We start from the raw sequence: 17354 nt of genomic DNA, 5'->3' as shown, positions 1-17354 counted from the left end.
AACAATAGAGTTATTATGGTCTATTCTAGCACTAGCAAAAAGCTCATTTAAGTACACTATAATTATTGAATAAGATCCTCAAAGAACATGTAGAGAGCTTTGAACTAAAATATAGTCCAAATATACATGAGAATTTGAGTTTTGCAATGTTGAATTCCTCTACTTCAACCTCATTGTCTTTGATGTAGAGAAGCATGCACAACTAAGTCATGACATGTGTTAGAATTGAAATATCAATTTCTAATCATAATTTGTTTATTTGTCACTATTGATTGATTATTAGGTAGCAAACTTGGAATAATATTCTCAAACAATGGAAATATAAAAAATCATTTATCAAGTTTTTAACATGGAGGCTCAAATTTCCATTTTTTAATAGTTGATTTAGTTTTGTCACACAATGTACATCTAAACTCTAGTTTCCTTATATTTCTATTTAAGAATATATCTATGTAATACATTTTAGCTTTCAAAAAAGCTTTAATTACCAAACTTAAATTCAATATACTTTTATTTCAAAGACAATAAAAAAAATAGAATAGATAACTTGACAATGTTTATAGTAATCTAAATACAATAATTATTAATTATAATTTAATATTTCGTTTAAAATATCTATTATATTAAAAATCTATTATTACTATTTTTAAATATTGTAAGATCTATGTAGTGTTATTGTAAGGCATTTAATTTTGTTTTTGAAATTCCATAATGGTCACTTGTATTGTGGATCAATATGAATTTTGATTCAAGTTAGTGCAACAATACAACTTGATAATGACCACTTAACCAAGATAGGATTGCCTAACAATTGGTAGTAAAATTGTAGGGGTTATCACACCTTGAGCAATGAAACTCGGAATGATGATTGAATGCAAATAGAACATGTACAGTCATTCCAACTTCCGATCCTTACTGATATTAGAATCTCACACAAAGTATTCAGACATGAGGCCATTTGTAGAGATATTTCTAGTATCCTTTTAGCATACTTTTCCATCAATTAGTGAATTCCCATTTCATTTTTCACAAACAGCAATCACAATTATTCTCACAGAAGAAGTGGCACAAGCAAAGAACATAAAAACAAGTATATTTACCCAAGCTTGCCAGTTGGTCAAAAAATATAATTGTAATTTCACCAAACACCCAGTTGGTCAACTTGTTTTCTTTTTCTTTTTTTTTTTTTTTTTTCTTTTTTTTCTGAAACCCTTAAAACACACTGTTGTTTGCAGACAGTCATGGTTCAGTGATGAATAGAAAGAGTTCCCCAAACGAATCAAACAACCTTCCAGAAACTCATTCCAGTGGAACAAATAATGGGCACTAATTGGGGTGCCTTTAGAATTGAACACAACAGGCTGCGTGCTGTGCTTCCTCCCCCAATTGTTCCCCCAAAAGAATCTCCCTTCTTTCTGCCCTTTTCTGTTCTATTTATCCTCACTTTGACTAGGAGTGAATTTGGCAACATTTCACGATTCTCTAGGACAAATGCTTTCTGCTTCCCACGCTTATGCATAAAAATAGCAAGAATTAATAAACAAACTTGGAGTGGTCCTCAAGACAAGACCAGGAGATTGACCCAACTACTACTTAATAACATACATAAAAAACCCATTTTAAAAATACACACACAGGAAGCTGAAACTACCATGATTGGCACTGAGCCATTTTAAAAAGTGATACAAAGCAGGAAACTTCGGGCAGAAGGTGAAACATTTACGGATCTGCCCAGGGTAGAGTTGGAGTGTTCGGGAAGCTATTGAGAGAGCGAGAGATCGTGCGAGAGAGAGCCGCATCGAAAGGAAAGTCATGAGAATTTCAAGTACAGCTTCTCAGTACTCGCGGTATTTTCGTTGTCGTTTCCGATCCATTTAAGCGGTAGCGGAGCTGAAGCAAGTCACATTTGAGTTCGCAAGCTTCATTCCGATTGCGTCCAGGTTTTACGAGGACTCGAAGCTTGCTGCTCATTCTTGTCAAGGGCTGGATTCCCGGGATCTGGAGCTTCTTTTTCCAGGTGAAAAGTCTTTCAGCTTTCTTAGTCTGAATGATCTACTTTGTTTTATAGTGTGAGATTTTTTATTTTATTTTTATTTTTGAAATTATTTGTAGGGGACGTTCAGACGTTGGTTTTAGGTTTGTGTAGGGAGGGAGGGAGGAGGGGGAAAAGGAGTAAACTGTGAAGGCTATTGTTCAGCTGAATGAAGAGAGGAGGTGCAGCTGTGGGAGCGGCAGCCATGAATCGGATGGCATAGGCTGCACATGCGGCCTTGACGACCACGGTGGTTTTTGGGAGATTAACAGTCTCCTGTTCAAGATCGTGGAACATTTCCTTTTCCATTTTCCGGTGCATTCTCAAGAGCGAGCACTGAAGAAGTTAGAGAAGCAAGAATTGAAACATACTAATTTGCAGTTAGGTGGAGGGTTCATTTCCACGGTGAGGAATAGACGGAAGATCAGTACATTTGTGCAGTAGTGCACTTGCGCTTCACCTCACGGCAGTCAGCAAAGTTACAAGTGAGGTGCCGCCATGACGGACCATACGATTCAGGATATTACAGTGCCTTCTGGCCAGGATGAGGCGCCGGCATTGGATGAGCAAGTGAAGAACAGTGATAAGGAAAAAGACAAGGCAGAGAAGCAAAAAGAGGAGACCAAGGTCGTGCCATTCTTCAAGCTTTTTTCGTTCGCGGATAAATGGGATTACATACTGATGATTGTAGGCACTATTGGTGCAGTCGGTAATGGTGTATCTATGCCTCTCATGACGCTCATCTTCGGCGATCTCGTTAATGCTTTTGGTCAGAACCAAAGTGATCTAAGCGAGCTGGTTCGTGCGGTCTCTGAGGTGCACTTCTCTTTCACCCACTTTCAAGGTGTAGAAGTAGCCATAAAAAGTCGAGAGAGATGATTTTAGAGTGATTTGCGTAGAGGGAGATTAAGGCACATGTGAAATATACTTCATGGGAGATAACTAAGAGCTTGGCAATAAGTGAGAGTACGTGATCCATGCTTCGTCACGAACTTTCGGGTGTAAGTCTTTGACGTTGATTTGAGAATGGAAGCAAGACAAGTTCGACTATTGAGATTAGTGAAAGTGCGCGCAACCATTCACGTGGCACTTCTTCATCGACATTCAACAGTGCCGCCATGGAACACAAGAATGGAGCACTGACATAGTTTGCTTTTCGTGAGCAGGTTGCCGTAAAGTTTGTCTACATCGGTATCGGGGCTGCCGTTGCATCATACTTGGGTGAGCTCCTATTCTTGTGCTCGGCTTTCGCTGGTTAGATTTCGCGTGGTTTTGCTTCAGTTCTTAAGTTTTATCCTCTCACCTTTGCAAAAATCGAATGAGCATTCAAACCGATTACAGCACTCCAATGTTCTAAGTTGTGATTTGGATGCAGAAATTACGTGCTGGATGATAACTGGAGAGCGTCAAGCCGCCCGCATCAGGAGTCTGTATCTCAAGTCTATTCTGAGGCAAGATATTGCCTTCTTTGATCAAGAAACTTCAACCGGCGAGGTGATCAGTCGGATGTCCGGAGATACCATACTTATTCAAAATGCAATTGGCGAGAAGGTTTGCATGAACACCAAACCCTACAGTCCATTTAAACAAATTGCCACACCGTTTCCTTCCTGGAAGAGGAAATGCAACGGCGAAACCAACAGTTCCTTGCATTGGTTTTATGAATTATAAGTTACAGGGAGAGGCAGTGCTGCGTATGTGGTTCGATGTGTGTGTGTTGGGCAGCTTCTTACGAAGTTTCTGTGCAGAGGTCTATGTAGGCCTGTTCCTGGATTCTTTTCAGGACGCACAGTATAATGAGTGGGAAATTCATCGCAGGTCGGGACTTTCATACAGCTGCTGTTCATGTTCCTCGCTGGCTTTGCAGTTGCATTCGTCCAAGGCTGGAAACTGACTTTAGTAATGGTGGCGACCATACCTCTTCTAGCTCTTTCAGGCGGCCTTATGGCAATGATGGTGTCGAAAATGTCAGGCGCAGGCCAGGAAGCTTATGCTGAAGCAGGCACCACCGTGGAGCAAGTCGTCAGCTCAGTCCGAACGGTAAGGATCCTGGCGAATGCTTGGTGCTCCATTCTTGAAATACTGGCTTCTATTTTAAGGATCTCTTCAGGTACATACCTCTTCAGTTGAACTCCATTCTCGTGACAACTCATTCAATTTTTCCTGGTGTGTTTGTGAAGGTGTTATCTTACACTGGTGAGATAAAATCTGTGATTGAGTATGATCACGCTATCGCCAAGGCTGCTAAGTTGGGAATAAACTCGGCATTAGCTTCCGGTTTCGGCATCGGCTTCGCACTTTTTGTGATGTTCGCTAGCTATGCGCTGGCCATGTGGTATGGGTCCATACTTGTAGCTAACCACGAATTATCTGGAGGCAATGTGCTCAGTGTCATATTTGCAGTTCTGACTGGTGGGGGGTAAGTGATTCGATGCCCTTGCTATCTCATATTTGAATGGTTGCTGTCAGTTGCACCCGGCACTAGCGCTACTTACGTCTTAAGCCTATACGATTCCACTAAAAAGACCGAATTCGTTTTCGAATGCAAAATCTTCTGTATTCCGTAGCTTACCATTGTCGCAGAAGATTCATAATGAGATGATCAGAGGACTGTTTTCTAGCCTCTGATGGTGCCTGTCTCGATCCTATGCTGTGGTCAGGTCTTTGGGTCAAGCCTCCCCATGCGTTCAAGCTTTCGCCTCTGGTAAAGCAGCGGCGTATAAAATGTTCGAAGTCATTAAGCGCAAGCCCGTGATTGATGCGTACGACTTGAGCGGTGAAACGTTAAAAGCCCTCAAAGGAGACATTGAGTTACGGAATGTTTATTTCACCTACCCTAGTCGTCCTGATGTGCCCATTTTCAAAAACTTCAACCTCTCTGTGGCTGCTGGTACTACTGTCGCATTAGTGGGAGAAAGTGGAAGGTGAGTTTCTTCAGCACTTTGTCGTTGACACTCTTTCAAGTTGTATCTCTTGTTGCCCGTTATTATGAATTGCATCTCATCTTCAATCTCAACATACATGACCAGTGGTTTAATTTAAGCTCCGCGTTCTTCATTGCAGTGGCAAATCCACAGTTGTCAGTCTTGTGGAGAGGTTTTACGATCCTAATCAAGGGCAAGTACTGGTAGATGGGGTTGATATCAAGACCCTTCAACTGAGGTGGCTTAGGCGGCAAGTTGGTCTTGTGAGCCAGGAACCGGTATTGTTCGGCACCTCAATCAAGGAAAATATTGCATACGCGAAGGATGATGCCACAGACGAGGAAGTTCAAGCAGCAGCTAGCTTGGCGAATGCAGCCACTTTCATCAACAAGATGCCCAAAGGCTATGAAACTAAAGTTGGAGAGCGAGGAATACAGCTATCAGGAGGTCAAAAACAGCGTATAGCAATTGCAAGAGCAATACTCAAGGATCCTAAAATTCTGTTGTTGGACGAAGCAACCAGTGCTTTGGACGCAGAATCCGAATGCGTGGTTCAAGAAGCGCTCGAGAAGGTCATGGCTGATCGCACTACAATTGTGGTCGCTCATCGGCTTACAACAATCCGTAATGCGAATCTCATAGCTGTCATTCAACGTGGTGTGGTCGTAGAAACAGGTAAGGGATCTGATATTTCAGTTTGTACAGCGTCAATCGTCCGATGCCCAGAAACTAGTCACGCATTTGCATTATAACTTCTCCAATACCTGGGGCGGCAATTTATTTATATATGAATCCTTTTGGGAGTGTGCAGGGTCACATGATGAACTTTTATCCAGACCAGACGGAGCATATACACAACTGATTCGTTTGCAGCAGGTTAACAAGCAGCAAGACGCTGATATGTATAACGATTTAGATCTGGACGTAGACACTGCAGCCATCGGCAGGTCTCTTAGCAAAGGCTCACATGGCAGCCGCCGGCGTAGTCTTCAGCGAAAGTCACCACATGCATCTCGGAGGGTACATGACCAGCTTGGAAAGAGTGGCAGATCCGAAGGAACTGACGTTGAGTCAGGAGATAAGGAAAACCAGAAGCGCGCTGATACTTCTATCTTTCGACTTGCCAAATACAGTAAACCTGAAACTCCCCTTTTTCTGATAGGTTCTCTCGCCGCCCTCGCAAACGGAACTTCATTTCCAATCTTTGGACTTCTATTGTCAAATATTATTGCTGTTTACTATATCACCGAACCGAAGAAATTGAGACACGACGCGAATTTCTGGTCCCTCATGTACTTGGTACTGGCAATTGGAATATTTATAGTTTCCCCAATACAATTCTACTCATTTGGGGTGATCGGCCAGAATCTTATTCGTCGCCTCCGTAGATTGACTTTTGAGAAGGTGTTAGGAAATGAAGTGGCGTGGTTCGATGAGGATAACAACGGCAGGTGGACCAACTTGCACTTTCTCTGTTTTTTCACTTCCTTGCCTTCGTCGCACCGTTGTAAATTTCATCTTCAGCACACTCTTAGCCAAAAATTCCTGTAAACTAAGATTACTTCGTTGAATGCAGTGGCTCTATTGGTGCACGGCTATCAACGGATGCAGCAGCTGTGAAAGGCATGATTGCAGACACACTCTCAATTGTCATGCAGAATATCGGCAATATTATCTGCGGACTAACCATAGCATTCATCGCCAACTGGCAACTCTCACTTCTGGTCCTCGCCTTGGTTCCACTCTTGGGCTCACAAGGGTACTTCCAAATGAAAATGATGCAAGGCTTTAGCAACGATGCCAAGGTTGACAATAGGTTTTTCACCCCTTTTTTCATTGCCATCATTGGAATATGAGCATTTGTGGCTGCAAGCATTGAACACCGTGTGCCATACCTGCCACATTTGGTTTCTCGTGTGACGCACTTTCTGTGGCATGTTCAGGAAGCATACGAGGATGCAAGTCGTGTTGCCAACGATGCAATCTCCAGTGTCCGCACCGTGTCGTCCTTCTGCGCACAAGAGAGAGTAGTGGCTCTGTACGAAGAGAAGTGCGAAAAGCCTCTGAAAAGTGGCATTCGTCAAGGTTATCTCAGTGGGACTGGCTTGGCTTTCTCCAACTTTGTCCTCTTTGCGTGCTACGCACTTGCATTTTGGTTTGGGTCGAAGCTGGTGCAGCAAGATAAAGCTAGTTTCGAAGATGTCTTCAAGGTCTTCTTTGCCATCACGATGAGTGCTTTCGGTGTCTCACAGGGCGCCAGTTTAACACCTGATCTAAGCAAAACGAAGCTCGCTGTGAATTCCATTTTTGAACTGCTCGATCGAAAATCACTCATTGACCCCTACAATACTTCTGGGAAGACGTTAATGCCACTAAAAGGGGACATTGAGCTCCGAAATATCAGCTTCACTTATCCCTCCAGACCCACGATACCCATATTCAAGGACTTGAGCCTCACTGTGCCCGCTGGCAAGGTTCGTTGGTTTTCGAAACCTTCCCGCTTTTTCCAATGATTTCCATGATGCATGTGAATGGTTATTGTAGAATTCTAAGAGGGGAAATCTTTCGAATGAGCATATAACTGTCGCCCGTGTGGCTTGTCTTTGCTTCTCATCTCTCCGCCAGAACGAAGTCCTGCTAAAAGCGTTTACTGAAAATGTTTCATGTTGAGAAGACTGTGGCACTTGTTGGCGAGTCGGGTTCGGGCAAGAGCACAGTGATTTCGCTACTCGAGCGCTTCTACGACGTGGATAGCGGCTCCATCCTGCTTGATGGTGTCGATATTACGCAGTTGCAAATTCGTTGGCTAAGACAGAAAATCGGGCTTGTGAGCCAGGAACCCGTCCTCTTCAACACTTCTATAAAAGCAAACATCATATACGGAAGGGATGATGATGTCACAGAGACAGAAATAGAGTCTGCTGCTAAAGCCTCGAACTGTCACAAATTCATCGTGGGCTTACCTGAGGGTTTCAATACGACCGTTGGAGAGCGTGGGGTTCAGCTTTCAGGAGGACAAAAGCAGAGAGTGGCCATTGCGAGGGCGATCGTCAAGGATCCCCGAATCCTGCTGCTGGATGAGGCCACCAGTGCGCTGGACGCTGAATCAGAACACGTCGTGCAAGAGGCTCTTGACCGCATCATGGTGAACCGGACTACCATTGTTGTTGCTCATCGTCTCTCCACCATCCGCAACGCTGATGTAATTGCTGTGGTTAAAAACGGATCCATCGTTGAGCAAGGAAAACACGACGAGCTGATGGCGAGACAGGATGGGGCGTATCATGCTCTTGTGCGGCTTCACATGTCCTCCAAATAAACACCTGTGGTACTCACCATAATTCCAAACTAACCGCCAGCGTCAATTCGCATGACTGCTCATCACCAGTATTTAGCAGATCACGTGACCTTACATCCTTGACCTCAATCAATACTCGTACAGATTCTTTGGTGGCTCCACAAATATTTATACATGTGCACACTCACACTGGTGAGAGGCATCTCGGTGGCTGTCTTCACTGGGTGTGTTTGAAAACCATGAGTTGGAGTTCAGCTGTCGTAACATATCTCCTCAGCCTGAGATATCTGACAACGGCAACTTGTGCTCAGTTCACTCTAGGGAACTCGTCCACCAAACTTTTTTCGGTACCCCCACGCGACGTGGTCGTTGGCAACAGAATTCAAGAATAAATGAACCCTGAAGTAACTTAAAGCTGCGGCCTCAATACACAGACGTGGTCGTGGATAGTGTTCTATATGCTGAGAAAATTATTTTCAACTGATAGAGTACAAGAAGCACATGCGTACTCGGTTGCGAGTTGGTGATCCTGTTGGGCTTGCAACACGGCAATTCTCACGAGTCTGTGTGCAGCAAAAACAAAAGTAATAAAAAAACGCAATGTTCAATTAGGTCAAGCCAGCCACGATGATTTTTAGAATTCAGCACTAGATTCAACACGCATTTCAAGAATTATTTATGTACTTATTTACATGTGGGTGTGTACACAAGTGTGGAAGATGGATGTTTAAACATGCGTTCTGAGACGAATACAAAATGATCATATGTCAGAATGAACATCTTTTTGCTGATTTGGATAATTGATAACTCTTTGTATAGTTATCATTTAATGATAAAAATGAAAACTCGTCTCCACTGAGTAAGAACTTGTTCGTTGGTCTAATTTTTGGAGGTGCTTAATTTTTTTGATGTGTTGTAGCAATTACCTTTGTTGCACATATGAAACATTGGGTTAATGATTCTGAATCACAGTAATATTAGCTTAGAAATGGATTTGTGCCAAGTCTTAATATCAAATATCTAAAACTAAGTTTGATCATTCAATTTCACTAATATAATAGCTTTGTTTTTTAATTGCAACTTTTATTTTCATTTTTCTTAATTTTAAATTAAAATTTGAAAATCATTCAAGTGTAATAAATTACTAATGTATATTTGTTTAAATATAAAAAGTAATAACACACTTTAAATTGTACATAACAATCACTTTATAACCTTATTGATGATGATGATTAAATATATGACTGATATTCTAATCGTGGATTATAATTTATTTTATTGACAAAATAATTTGATATATATATATATATATATATATATATATTGGAAAATGTTAAATTGATCCACTTTTTTACTAAATTGATCTATCCTATCATAACCATTATTAAAAAATTGGATTATTTCCAAAAACCATCATTAGCATAATGGCCTTCATCTCCACCCTCCTCATTCCCAACTCCTACTTCCACCATCCCAACCTTCATCCCAATTCCACTCATTTTCAGCTCTCATCTCTACTCTCCTGTTTTTCCTACTACTTATTCTCATCCCAACTTCTATCTTTCTATAAATAATATGTATAAAATATGTAACTATTGCAGTGATTCTCATACTCTTACCAAGTTTTTAAGTAGAGGTGACATGACTAAAGCCTCATAAACTGTTAGAGGCAATGAAATTCAAATAGGTAAGATTCTAAAATCTATTTACACTACTGTAAATACTTATTAAATTCATGATCAAAAGCAACTAATTTATTCTTCTTTGAAATTGTAATCAAAGAGAAGTTCACTAAATGTGTATTCTTCTTTCTATTTCCAAAATCTTATTGTGATTATTCACAACCTTTTTATATTTTAATTGACATAGCATACTATGTCATAGGAAGTTTTTTGAACTTGAGAGGTCAAACACCTTGTTTGGAATTAATTGCTTGTTCTATAAAATGATGGCTGATCGGCTAATTCATAAGTTGCTGAAAATTTATCCAAGGAAGGGCGAAGTTTAGGCATCACATACAAGAATGAATTCTTTCAAAACTATCTTTTGAAGATAAGAATCTCTTGGCATAGTTATATCTTACTCAAGATTTGTGAGGATGTTGAGATAGAAGAGCTAGCTATTGTGCAATAACTTGAGAGGCTCGAAAGGTACCAAACTCTATAATCAACATATGATAAACAAGTACAACTTCTTACAAAGAAGCTCCTTCACTTCTCTTATAAAGTACCTATTTGTAAAATACAAGGTCACAAGATGGTCAATATTTCTAAAGAAGTTTGAGACGTTGATCCAACTAGGCTTCCTTAGGAAGCATAAGGTGTTAAAATATAGGTACCATAAGCTCATAATTTAGTGAATTGCTTCAACTTCAACAAACTTATATCTTTGTTCTATTGAAGAAAAAGAAGTCTAAAGGCTACAAACACTTAGCATCAGCAAGTATTGTACTCTAATAGAAGTGTGGACGAAGATAATTTTTACTTCCAACACTCTTTACTTATAGGTGGTGGTTTGTACACCAACGAGGCAACTTCCATCCATTTGATATTACATCCATTTCTACCTCATCTTACTAAAGCCTCGGTACTACTACAATAACTTACTTTACCTCTTTGTTGTCTTTTTACTATTAGCAACATACTATGTTTAAACTTTATGTGATTGTAACTAAGCAAGTACTTGTTGTTCTTCAACACTCCCACTTTGCTAATATTCAAAAGGCTTTTAATTTAATCTTTATATCAAGTCACAATGTCTATCCTTGACCAATACCTTTGTAAGTACATCAGCAAGCATGTCATTTGTAGCATAATACTTCAGACCTATTATTCCGTCTTCAATCTTCTCTCATATAAAATGATGTTGAACATCAATGTACTTGATCCTTGAGTCGTGTTTTTTTGGCAACGAGTGCATAAGTCTCATTGAAAACAATTCCAATAACTTGTGAGTATCCTTTGGCAACTAATCTTGCCTTGTGCTTCACCACCTCATCCATTGTATCTCTTTTAGTTCTAAACACCCATTTACAACCAACACTAGATCGATTTGGTGGAAGAGCTGCCAATTCCTATTTACCATTGTTTATAAGAGATTGGTACTCTTCTTCCATAGCCTTCTCCTACTTGATTGCATCTTCACACTTCATAGCATCACACAATGACAATGGATCATCAAGAAGAGCAACGTTTGCATGTTCTTCATTTACTTGAGGGAAGATGTGATCCTTCCACCATTCACGATGTTGCCTTCTTTCTTTCAAGAGATATCTCCTTTCACTTGTAGAAGAACATTCACCTTGTTGTACTTTATCAATCTTCTTCTCTCTTAAACCTTGTCGTTTTTCACCCAATGGTTGGTACTCTTCATCATTGTCATCATCCCAATCTTCAACATCTTCATTTCTTTCATTGCTGGTCTTTTTAATTGTAAGAGCCTTCATCTTTTCAACCTTCTTTGGCTTTTCATCTTCATCATCTTCATTGTCTTCATCTTCTTCTGTCTTTGCTGAATTCAAAGATGTGTCCACAAACACACCATTACTCCTACTTAGACACATCTCCAAGTGCTCACAAGCACTCTTATGCTCCAAAAACTCCACATCACGACTTTTGATGATCTTCTTGGATTCCAAACACATTAGCCTATATGCCTTAGTACCTTCACAATAACCAAGAAACACACTCTTTGTACCTTTTGCATCAAGTTTGGACCTCATACAATCTGGTATTTTTGCATATGCAATGCAACCAAAGGTCCTCATATGAGAAATGCAAGGTTGTCTCCCACTCCAAGCTTCTTGTGGTGTCATTGATGCAAGACCACTTGTTGGACACCTATTTCTTGTATACACTGCATTCACCACAGCTTCCGCCCAAAATTCATAGCCAAGGTTTTGAGCATGTAACATATTCCTTGCCATTTCTACAATGGTTCGATTTACTCTTTCAGCAACACCATTTTGTTGTGGAGTATATGGAGTTGTGGTTTGTCTAGCAATTCCTTCATTCTTCAAATAAACATCAAATTTTTTAGACATGTACTCACCTCCATTGTCTGTACGTAGCACCTTGATCTTGCATTCACTTTGTTTCTCAACAAGTGCTTTAAACTCTTTAAACCTCCAAAAGCATTTATTCTTGGCTTTAAGAATACAGATCCAAATCTTTCTTGAATAATCATCAATGAAAGTGAGGAAATACCTTGATCCTCTAATACTTGTATTTTTCATAGGTCCACATACATCTGAATGGACAATCTCCAGCAATTTGGTAGCACGTGTTGTTACACTCCTTGGAAATGAGGCCCTTTGTTGTTTGCCTTATATGCATCCTTCACATGCAAGTTGTTTTGCATTTTGTCTTGTATTTCCAAGATCTAAGCCACTTATCATGGTCTTGAGCTCTTTCATGCTCTTCACATTCAAATGGCCAAGGTGACAATGTCATATATTCAACTTGTCTTCGTTTGATGTAAACTCAGTAAATGCAGCTACCTCCACTCCATTCACCTTCTTACAAATGAGGTAGTACAAATTTCCGTCTTTCAAGCCTTTGAAGACCTTATCTCCACTCAATGATCTTACAAAACATCCATTCATGTCAACTTTAAAACCTTTCATTACAAGTTTACTCACCGAAAGAAGGTTTTGCTTCATCTTAGGCACACGAAGGACGTTTTTGAGTCTGATCCGATTGGTTTGTCCATTCGCAACCACCTCCACCATAATAGAGCCAATTCCAATGGCTTCACATGTACCACTATCTGCCAATACCACGTTTGATGTTGAATAGCTTCATAAGTATCAAATGAATACTTATAAGATGTCATATGCTTGGAACAACCTGAATCTACAATCCATCTTGACATGGCAGCCATAGAGATTCCATTTGTTGTCATGAATGCATAATCTTGTCCTCCAAACTCATCTTGCACACTATTTGTATTGTCCTTCTTCATCTTTTTGCCTTTATAGCAATTTCGAGCAAAATGGCCTATTTTGCCACAAATGAAGCAAGATTTGGCATTACCTCGTTGATTTGGATAGTTGCCCTTACCTTGACGTGAATATAATGCTGAAACTTCACTTTGGGGCTCCTTTTCTTTCTTCTTGGTTACTTCATGGACAAGTCTTGTCATCACATAGTCCATTGTAAGTTCTTTTACCTTGATGGACTCTAATGCCACAATAAGGTAGTTGTAGGATTCGGGAAGGCTCATTAGCAAGGTCATGGAAATATCACTTTCTTCTAAAGGCTTGTCAACAATTGCTAGTTGGTTTGCAAGAGCCTTTACTTTATTGACATGAGCCATGAGGTCTTCACTTTTTTCCATCTTGCAAGTGAAGAACTTTCTCATTGTATAAATGATGTCGGATAAGTTCTTGCTCTCATAGATGTTGCAAAGAGTCTTCCATGCTTCCGTTGGTTCTTTGCAAGAGATAATGTGAGAGAAGTTGGCTTCATCCACATTTGTTGCAATCAACCCAAAAGCCTTCTTTTCATGACGTTTGAACTCCTTCTTCTCTTTCATATCAGCATCTTTGCTTGGAACCTCTTCACTTTCATCTACAATATCCCAAAGATGCTAACAAAAGTTCCATTTTGACCTTCCAATGGCAGAAATTTTCACCTCTAAACTTCTCAATAACTCTCAAGCCTTCACCCTCACTTGAAGCCATGTCTAAGGCAAAGTTGTATCAACTAAGATTGTAAGAGGAAGTCCTAATGCTCTTAAAATCAGCAAGAAGGTTTAGCTGCCTTAGAATCATAGAATCCTTCTTTGTGAACAAACTAGTATTTTTACTCTCAAAAACACTCTCAACTTCACTTCTAAGGCTTCTCACAAGTCTAGTGACCTTTCCAAATCTAAATTGTCACTCTAATATCTCTCTTATATTCACAAGTCACCTCTATACACTAAAAGAGGCGTATAAAGCAAAATAAGCAACTTTATGTGTTAAATCAACCATCAACACCAAAATGCTCTTAAACACAAGTAAGAGCAAACCAAGATCTAGATCTAGATCTGAATCTGAAAGTTAGGTACTTTTAATGCCTAACATCAGCAATAACAACTTGATCTACTCCACACTTACAAAATAAAAGACTTCAAAGACTTCAAAAGACACTCAAGCAAATGTGAGTGGGCCCATAACCTATTGAAGAAAAAGAAGTCTAAAAGCTACAAACACTTAGCATCAGTAAGTATTGTATTCTAATAGAAGTGTGGAGGAAGATAATTCTTACTTCCAATAGTCTTTACTTATAGGTGGTGGTTTGCGTACCAACAAGGCAACTTCCATCCATTTGATATTACATCCATTTCTACCTCATCTTAATAAAGCCTCGGTACTACTACAATAACTTACTTTACCTCTTTGTTGTCTTTTTACTATTAGCAATATACTATGCTTAAACTTTATGTGATTGTAACTAAGCAAGTACTTGCTGTTCTTCAACATGTTCACCTCAAATCCAATAGCAATAAACACCTTCTTTATAGCCTTTTTATCTAGTGTTAGGAAGGATTTTCTACTCATTAGAAGCTCACAATTACTTCTATCTTTTCAAAGGCACTTAGAAATAGTTGCTATATTTTAAAATTGAAATGCATATCTTTGGAGCCAGTTTAATAGGTATTAGAATTGTGCTCTTGGCTAGAAGCTTTCAACATGAAACTTTGGATAGTACAATTGGAATTTCAAAGTCTTACTTAATTCAATGGTAAAATATATACTTGTTATGCTTTTCACTAAAACTTAAATTTTCTTATGTCTAAGGAATCTATAGAAATTACAAACATCAAAAGAAGTGTCTCATTTGAAAGGAAATACTATGTCAAAAGCCTAGGCCATTACATCCTTGATGATACTATATTCTGCACCGCCATTTATAACTTTGTAATATACAAAATATAGTGTAATTACTTTGTATTCTGTAAATATAAGAAATATAATCCTTGTAACTATCCATCGTAACTATCTATATGTTTTAGTATGAATTTATTGAGAGGAAAAAAAATAAAAAAATAAAAAATCACCACAATGGTTACATATTGTCACGGACACAGAAATACAGACTCGAGATCTAACAAGAAGTTCAAGAAGAACTGGCAAGAACTAGATTAATCAGATGTGAACAACACTAGAGAGGTGAACTAGAGCTCCAAGAGATATGTTGTCGAGACTGAAGAACTCTTCAGCCTCGATCCCAATATATACTTCTATTTAGGAAGCTTCTCAAGCAACTTCTACCAACTAGGAAGCTTCTAGAAGGTTCTAGAGACTTGCTTCTAGAAGGTTTTAGAAACTTATCTCTAGAAGGTTGTAAGGACTATGTCCCTAACATCTTCTACCAACTAAGAAGCTTCTAGAAGGTTCCAGAGACTTACTTCTAGAAGGTTCTAGAAGCTTGTCTCTAGAAAGTTCTAGAAAATTGTCTCTAGAAGGTTCTAAGGACTATGTCCCTAACATCACCCCCTACTTTAGCTTCGAGGTCTTTGAGAAGCAATGTTGTTGTCAATCAGTACTAACGCAAGAAAATGAAGATCTGTCGCATAACGTCTGCTATGAACTCCAACTGTTGTTTGCGAGGTAAGTGGTTCATCGGCCCTTGAAGCCAACGGTAGTGGCCCACTCCTTCAACTTTTGACCAAGCATGAACTTCCGTGTCTTCATTGTGAAATTGTCCTGTAAATATGCCTTCTCGTTGACCATCGTAAACAGGCTTGGACTCAAATACAATCACCAGTGATCGGTTACTTGGTATCCTCCGTCGCCGTCGTGGTTATTCATCTCGGGGTCGCCTTCGTGAACTAGTTGGTTGAGATAATCTGACTGGTATAGTATCTATCTCTTGGCTATCCATATCAGAAGACCAAACTATGGCTACTGAAAAAATTCTATTTTATCTTGGAGAAAATAACTACATCAACTACGAATTTTGGTGGTGCTCTCTCCCTTTCTTATATTCTTAGGTGAGCAAGCTTCAGAAAGAAGCTATTGTCGAACCGGCTTAGGTTTATGAGAATGTTGTTGATGAAACTCCTGTACCTTTTGTGGCGCATTGGTGAGATTTTCAGCTGGCTCCCACGTTCTCTCATTAATGTCGTAGCCGCACCAATGAACAAGATACTCCAACTTGCTCCACCTTCGCCGAGAATCTAGCACCTTTTCAACCTCGTATTCCTCGTGGTTCTCGATCTCAATACTAGGTGGCGGACATTGCACTCTTCCAAGAAAAGATGACTCTCAATAAGGCTCCAACAAAGAAACATGAAAGACTGGATGTACCTTCATAGAAGCCGGTAATTCCAGACGGTACGCCACTGGATTGATTTGCTTTTGGATGATAAATGGTCCCAATCTTCGATAGTCCAACTTATCACATGGTCGCTTGGTCTTGATATTCCGTCGAAGAAGCCATGCTTTATCTCCAATTTTGAAAATAGGTGCTTGATTCCGAAATCTATCTGCAGACGCCTTGTAGGATTCTTGAGCGGATTGTAATTGAAGCTTCAATGTATTTTGAAGCTCTGATAGTTGTTTTGCAAATCCTTCAGCTGCTGGATTGTTATTTGTTGATGGATTCAATAAATCAAGCTTTGGATGATATCCATAGTTGGAAAAGAATGGTGTGTATTGAGTCGACGCATGGAGGGTGTTGTTATATGCAAACTCGGCTAGCGACAGATATGTGGTCCAATCGTCTTGCTGATACTTGATGCTGCATCGTAAGTATTGTTCCAAGACTTGGTTCACCCGTTCCGTTTGACCGTCAGTTTGAGGATGAAAAGCCAAAGAAAGCTTGATATCCACCTTCAGTATCTCAAATAGAGATCTCCAAAACTTCGATACGAACTGGGTTCCTCGATCTGATACGATATCATCTGGTAGTCCATGATATCGATACACATTATCGAGAAAGAGTCTTGCTGTGACTTCACTGGACGATGCCTTCTTGCAAGGGACAAAGTGTGTCATTTTTGTAAGCCGATCTACCACAACAAAGATGCTGTCAAATGAGTTCGATGATGGCAGGTCCGTGATGAAGTCCATGGAAATTGAAGACCATGGTCGACGTGGAATCGGCAATGG

The 17354-nt window shown here is 39.8% G+C and overlaps 1 protein-coding gene across 4 annotated transcripts; it reads left to right on the top strand.

Moving 5' to 3' along the window:
- The first annotated feature begins 1805 nt into the window (after positions 1–1805).
- LOC112289584 (ABC transporter B family member 11) lies at positions 1806–8947 on the top strand. Of its 4 annotated transcripts, none has more exons than XM_024534892.3 (12): positions 1806–2017; positions 2198–2848; positions 3199–3253; positions 3408–3583; positions 3851–4072; positions 4213–4451; positions 4693–4956; positions 5096–5631; positions 5768–6407; positions 6533–6761; positions 6900–7430; positions 7631–8947. In XM_024534892.3, exons 2-12 carry the CDS (start codon positions 2531–2533, stop codon positions 8273–8275), a joined length of 3855 nt encoding a protein of 1284 aa, XP_024390660.1. In that variant the 5' UTR covers positions 1806–2017; positions 2198–2530; the 3' UTR covers positions 8276–8947. The 4 variants fall into 4 exon arrangements, with proteins under 4 accessions (XP_024390660.1, XP_090110881.1, XP_090110882.1 ...); XM_090254755.1 differs by having other exon boundaries at positions 1831–2017; positions 2147–2848; XM_090254756.1 differs by having other exon boundaries at positions 1854–2017; positions 2147–2848; positions 7582–8865.
- Positions 8948–17354: the final 8407 nt, after the last annotated feature.

The sequence above is a fragment of the Physcomitrium patens genome, chromosome 12 (assembly GCF_059467195.1).
Source record: "Physcomitrium patens ecotype Gransden chromosome 12, ASM5946719v1, whole genome shotgun sequence".
NCBI lineage: Eukaryota > Viridiplantae > Streptophyta > Bryopsida > Funariales > Funariaceae > Physcomitrium > Physcomitrium patens.
The sequence above is the reverse complement of the archived record's forward strand: the minus strand, read 5'-3'. Positions and strand labels throughout refer to the sequence as shown.